We start from the raw sequence: 6,537 nt of genomic DNA, 5'->3' as shown, positions 1-6,537 counted from the left end.
TCATTTTTTTAAAAATAATTAATTTAAATTATGAATTTATTTTTAAAATAGAAATGCTTGTTGTTTGGGGCTTAATTAGACATAATATTATTTTTTAAAATATTTGTTGTATAGCGGTATTGAAGACATCTTGGGTGATGTTTAGCATGATAAAAATTCAATTTTGTTTCAAAAAGAAAAAATTAATCACTAGGGTTTTCTAAGATTAAATATTATTTTAAAATTTGATAAATATGTAATATTTTTAATAATTTTAAAATATTTAAATATTTTTATTAACTTTACATATTCAAATGTAAAATTACTTAATTATTATTATAATTATAATTATTTATTTTCATATATTTACTAATTATTTTTAATATTGGGTTAAAATTTTCTTGATTCCCTTTCCAAGAATCACATTCCTCTAGTATGACAGAGGACCCATTCCTCCCCTTTGGAGAATGAATTTCCCTTAAATTTGTGGGATCCATACCCCCTTTCATTCCTATACGCACGTAAACAAGGAAATGAAAAGAAAATGAATCGATCTCGTTTCTTTCATTCTCTTTCTTTGAAGTAAAGATGTCATTATTTTAATCTTTTATATAAGAATTAGATAATTAAAAATTTCATAATTTTTTAATTAATTGTAATTATATTTTATTTTCTTTCATTATTTTCATAGAAATCAAATAATTTTTTAATATTATAATAAAATCATAAATTATATTTTTATTAGAAAATATATTATTTTATTATATGTTAGAAAAAATAATATTTTATTATATTCATAAATTTTGGTATTAATGAATTTATTATTTACGTTTTAAATTATTTTTAAAAATTAATAGGCTTATTTACAAATCTAAGGATTTAAGTTTTGTTTATTTTGTGTAACCAAAAAAAATTAAAAAATAATCATTCTACATAGAAATTAGATTGTGTTTCTTTTTTAAAAAAAATCGGTTGAAAATAATTTTTATTTATTTTTTAAAAATTATTCCCTATTTCATTTTATTTTTAAAAACTGAAAATAAAGAACGATAATCAAACGATGTTATGAATTTTTAAAAGCTATATTCTGTATAAAATATATATGTTTTTAAAAACTTCACGAAACAGGCTATATTTATTATATATTTAATTATTTAAAAATAAAATAAAAATGGCAAGTCTTAGGAATAAGAGCAGATGCAAGGAATATCCAAAAAAAACTAGGCAGGGCCGCAGGAGTAAGGAAGAGTCAAGGATAAGTAGGTGAGAGTGAGGAGCCACACAGGCATCACAGGCATAGGAATACCTTAGCCCATACACGAAAAGGATTGCCTTAGCCTCATTGGATGGCTTCAATCCACTCCTAAATCGATTTCTGTCCTCACAAAATCACCCACATCCCCCCCTTCCATGCCAACCATTCACATCTATTTTCCCGGATAACCATTGAAAAAGAGAGAATTGCTCCCAGTCCCATCGCAACACAACATATAAAAAGAAACATGCGAGGATAATATAACACATTTGAGACCATCCTTTGTAAAACTACATTTTGTCATATCCCGGGAGACTCATCTCAAATGAGAAATCACCAACTTCATTGATAAAAGACCAAAAAAAACAACAAAAACACATTCCCTTATTACTTTTTCTTATTTTGCTAAAGCTAAAGCTCAAGCTCTTCTCTGCTGAATTCCCTGAAATCCCATCAAAATGACAATGAACCAACCGAAGGACTACAATACAGGTCTAGGCCTACCAAACTGCCTTAGCTGCTTCAATTACAGCCTCCACTGTAATTCCAAACTCCTTGTAGATCTTTCCTGCTGGTGCACTTGCTCCAAATCGGTCAATGCCAATCGCCTTTCCCTTGCTTCCTACAATCTTCTCCCATCCAAATGTGGATCCTGCTTCAATACTGACTCTAGCTGTTACAGCAGCTGGGAGGACACTTTCCTTGTATGCATCGGACTGGTCATCAAACAACTCCCAGGAAACCAGGGATACCACCCTTACAGTCTTTCCTTCCTTCCTCAGCTCATCTCCTGCCTTGGCAGCAATCTCCAATTCGGACCCAGTTCCAATCAAAATAACATCTGGCTTATTGCCTGAAGAATTGTCAGAAATGGCGTAACCTCCTTTCTCAACTCCTGCAATGGATGTTCCAGGAAGCTGAGGAAGCTTTTGACGTGAGAGAGCAAGAATCGAGGGTCTCTTTCTGTTAACAACTGCAACCTTATATGCACCAGCAGTCTCATTTCCATCAGCAGGACGGAGCATTAGAATATTTGGCATGGCTCTGAAGCTTGCCAGATGCTCAATTGGTTGATGAGTTGGTCCATCCTCTCCAAGCCCAATTGAATCATGGGTCATCACATAAATAACTCCAGCTTCACTTAAGGCAGAAATCCTAATGGCGGCCCTCATGTAGTCGGTGAAAACAAAGAAGGTCGCACAGTAGGGAATAAGGCCAAGGCTGTGCAGAGCAATTCCATTGCAGATGGCACCCATTCCGTGCTCCCTGACACCAAAACGGACATTTCGCTCTTCAGGGGTGCCTTTTTGGAAGTCACCAAACATTTTCAGCAAAGTCATGTTGGAGGAAGCAAGATCTGCACTGCCACCTAGGAGCCCAGGAAGAACTTTGGCCAGAGCATTAAGACATTGTTGAGACAGATTTCTGGTAGCATCAGCAGCACTTTCAGGAGTGTAAGTCTGAGAAAAAGACAGAAAATAACGTTTTACTAAAAGCAATAAAAAGTGCAAAAATTGTACGTTCATGATCATCATTAGGAAAATTGCAAGTCCATGAACACCGTGATTAGGGAAATCCATCACTCACCGGAAGTGCTTTATCCCAACCAGCAGGTAGTTCACCAGTGATGATGGACTTTAATTCTGCTGCTTCTTCTTTGTATTTCTTCTCATACTCTGCAAACTTGGCATTCCATTCAGCTTCAAGGGCAGCTCCATCAGGGATGTGGCGGCTCCAGTGCCTGTGAAACACAAGAAGCTCACTAAAGGATTCAAACTTAATTTGAAACATGAAGCAAAAGCAACCTTCTCAATTTCAATACTTTTTGACATCCTCTGGCACGTGGAATGGCTCGTGAGGCCAACCAAGGTTCTTCCTTGTTGCATCTACTTCTTTAGCACCCAATGCACTCCCATGAACACTATATGAGTTTGCCTTGTTAGGAGAACCATAACCAATGGTAGTTGTCACCTGCATAAACAGAGAAGTTTATAGAGGTAAAGTCCAACTTCAGAAAAGGGGGAAAAGAAGTTTAAGTTGGAACTCTCTTGACCAAAACCTTAAAGATCATGTTGGAGAAATGACCTTAATCAATGTGGGCTTGTCTTTAACAGCCTTTGCTTCCTTGATGGCAGCACGAATTTCATCATACCCAGTGTTACCATTCTTCACCCAAATCACATGCCACCCAAGTCCCTCAAAACGGGTGTCAACACTTTCAGTAAATGCAATTTCAGTGTCACCATCAATTGAAATGTGGTTATCATCATAAAATGCAATCAGCTTCCCAAGCCCCCAGTGCCCAGCAAGGGAACAAACTTCATTTGAAATTCCTTCCATTTGACATCCATCACCAAGTATCACATACCTAAGAATAATCAATATCAAAAAACCAAACAAGTAAGGCCAAATGATTGTATACATTGAGATAGGAAACAGAACAAGAACACCAAGAATGAGGATTTACGTGTAGTGGTCGACAATCTCATTGTCAGGTTTGTTGAATCTTGCAGCCAAATGCTTCTCCACAGCGGCCAAACCAACAGCATTGGCAATACCCTGACCAAGAGGGCCTATAAAAGCAATAACACATAAGGACCGGTTATTAGCATTCTAACATACAGACATTGAATTAAGTTTCAAGGAACAGCAGCCAACCAGTTGTCACTTCAACCCCAGGTGTCTCGAAGTTCTCTGGGTGACCAGGAGTTCTACTTCCCCATTGTCGGAAAGACTTCAAATCCTCTTCCTGAGCAATCAAATCCCAGAGGGGGAAGTCATGAACAAAATTAAAATGTGATATAATCTGAAGAAACATATGGATTTCTTTCATCAGCATATATCCTTAAACTTTTTTGTTTGTGCTAGTCTCAGCTCAGGCTTCAATTATTACAGTTTTTTCTTTTCCTTCCCTTTCCCATGAATCCCACTTTGTCCTACCATCCAAAGTAAACTAGCTATTTTCCTGCCCAAAGTTTATTCAATCAGGATTTCACCTCAACAATTTTAAAATAAAGATTCCTGCTAAGAAGTTCACAAAAGAGTTCAAATCTAGTTTATGAGCTCTAGCCCAGAATTTCAAAAGAAAAACAACCCATGCAAGTGAGACTAATACAACTAATTGGCTTAATTTAGTTCAGCCTGCAATTTCCGACAATCCAAAGGATGAAAAATACAAAATTTAAAACTTCATTTTTTTTTTCTTCTCTTTCTCAGCCCGACCCAGAAACATTTCTTTCCTTTTCCTCAATTCCTTCAGGCAACCAAACAAAACCCAGATGAAACCCCAGAATCAAAACCAATGCAATTAACATAAGTACTAAAAAAAAACTCAATTTAACAACAAAAGGTTCATTTTCCTTTCATTTCTGGCCAGTCTTCCTAGGAACCAAACGAAACCCAAATCAACAAATTAGCACACCCAGAATCATGCCCTTTTTTGCTCAGCTTTCTCAGAAAACAAACAGAACGCAAATGAAAAAAAAAATTAAAAATTAAAAAAAGCCCCGATTCAAAACCAATTCAATTACCAAAAATAATCAAAGAAACTAAATTCAAGATTAAAAAATTCACTTTTCTTTTGTTTTGCTAAACTCTGGCAAAGCCCATATACCAAAAATAAAAAATAAAAAGATTAAAAATATACATTTAAAAAAAATGCACTGGAAATAAAAAATTCACCTTAACACTGTCATAGCCAGCAAGATGAAGTAAAGCATACTGCAACATACAGCCGTGGCCAGCGGAGAGAACGAATCGATCACGATTGAACCAGTAGGGGTTGGAGGGGTTGTACCTCATGACCTCATCGTACAGTATATGACCCATGGGAGCACACCCCATGGGCAGACCTGGGTGACCGGAATTCGCCTTCTCCACTGCGTCTATCGACAGAAATCTTATCGTGTTGATCGACTTCTCCACCAGAGACGTGTCCGCCTTCTGGAGCGTCTCCACCGCCGCCGCCCTAACGGTGGCCCTTGCGCGCCTTCCATGGCGGGTGCGTAAAGCCTGTGTCTTTGGGGTGAGACCCGACAGGGAGAGGCGGTTGGGGTGTGGGGTGGAGCTGTGGTGGTTGAGGGTGCGGGGGAGGAGATAGAGCGATGACGAAGCAGAAGCAGCCGCCATGGTGGTGGTTGATGGTGGCTCTGGGTAGTTGTAGAGAGAGAAATAGGGGTGTCTCTCTCTCTATGTGAAGGCTCTTATTGTATGGATTGGGTTCGTTACGGGGACGAAGAGAGATAGACCTAAAGGATCGAGCTTTCAAGTGTGTTGTCCGATGGGCACAAGTTGTCTGACAATTACAACCGTTGGATGTGGAGAGAGTAAATTGTGGCCGTTGAGTTTGGCTATGAAACCATCGCCTTTCATTTGTTCCTTTTTCCTCATATTTTATCGATTTCCCCTCGTCCTTTAGAAACAAATAAAAAAGAAATTATCATATGCCACCTGGCAAAATGTCCTTTCTTTTTTTTCGAAACCATTACCTGTATCATATGCCACCTGGCAAAATATCCTTTCTTTTTTAATTTATATAATTTTTTTAAAAAAAAAAAATTATAGATGAAAAGGTTTCTAATCTATATAATTTCATGAAATGATTGATCTTTATTACATTGAAATTTGGAAAGAAATTAATTTTGATTTTTTTATTTATTTTTAAATATTATGCCTTTTATATACTGTTGATGGGATATACTAGAGATGACAATGAATTGAATAACTTTTTTTACTGTATTTTAAAAATTAGAAAATAATAATATTTTTTATAAGAACTTCTAAAGACTTACATATAAAATAAAAAAAATTTTAAAAGTAATGCTTTAAAAAATTGTTTTGAAAAAATTGAGATATCAAAAAAAAAAAATTTCTTGAATCTTAAAATTTCTTAAATGATTTTTAAAGATATAAGGTAAGTTTATATTTGTTGAAAAAAAAATTACATCATATAAAAGTTCCTTGTTTTATAAAAATAAAAAAGGAAGTATATTCAAAAGCATTATTTACCATTTAATGAATTATAAAAAAGGAATAGATGAAAAAAGGAATTATAAAAAAAAAATGAATTATGTAAACATGCATTATTTATCATATAGATGAAAAAAAAAATTCATTTCATGTCGTGAAATAGTATCGACCTATTGTATGTGTTTTGATCTTAAAGTAACATTTTTTTAGGCTTAAAATATATTTGGTGGTTGAACGGTGTATCATCCTTGACATATAAAAGCATTTTTTGATAATGTATGGTAAAACACTCTTCTATTGTATGAAATTACCATTATTTTTCCCAAAATGCTCTC

General features: G+C 35.1%; 1 protein-coding gene across 1 annotated transcript; it reads right to left on the bottom strand.

Moving 5' to 3' along the window:
* Nucleotides 1–1,470: 1,470 nt before the first annotated feature.
* Nucleotides 1,471–5,626, bottom strand: LOC100248004 (transketolase, chloroplastic). Its single transcript, XM_002266458.5, has 7 exons — nucleotides 4,916–5,626; nucleotides 3,893–3,983; nucleotides 3,702–3,807; nucleotides 3,320–3,602; nucleotides 3,057–3,205; nucleotides 2,822–2,975; nucleotides 1,471–2,694 (listed from the first exon to the last, which is right to left on the bottom strand). The coding sequence occupies exons 1-7, from the start codon at nucleotides 5,360–5,362 to the stop codon at nucleotides 1,735–1,737; spliced, it is 2,190 nt and encodes a 729-aa protein (XP_002266494.2). The 5' UTR covers nucleotides 5,363–5,626; the 3' UTR covers nucleotides 1,471–1,734.
* Between the last annotated feature and the right edge of the window lie 911 nt (nucleotides 5,627–6,537).

Source organism: Vitis vinifera, chromosome 16 (assembly GCF_030704535.1).
Source record: "Vitis vinifera cultivar Pinot Noir 40024 chromosome 16, ASM3070453v1".
Classification (NCBI taxonomy): Eukaryota; Viridiplantae; Streptophyta; class Magnoliopsida; order Vitales; family Vitaceae; genus Vitis; species Vitis vinifera.
This window is presented reverse-complemented; position numbering and strand designations above follow the sequence as displayed.

What these genes read in the sequence shown, in the direction of transcription:
- LOC100248004 (XM_002266458.5), bottom strand. Translation starts at nt 5,362, where the DNA reads ATGGCGGCTGCTTCTGCTTCGTCATCGCTCTATCTCCTCCCCCGCACC. An exon ending in CTGGCTATGACAGTGTTAAG is followed by an intron (nt 3,984 to 4,915) that starts GTGAATTTTTTA and finishes TTGATTGCTCAG; the next exon opens with GAAGAGGATTTGAAGTCTTT. An exon ending in GAGATTGTCGACCACTACAC is followed by an intron (nt 3,603 to 3,701) that starts GTAAATCCTCAT and finishes GATTATTCTTAG; the next exon opens with GTATGTGATACTTGGTGATG.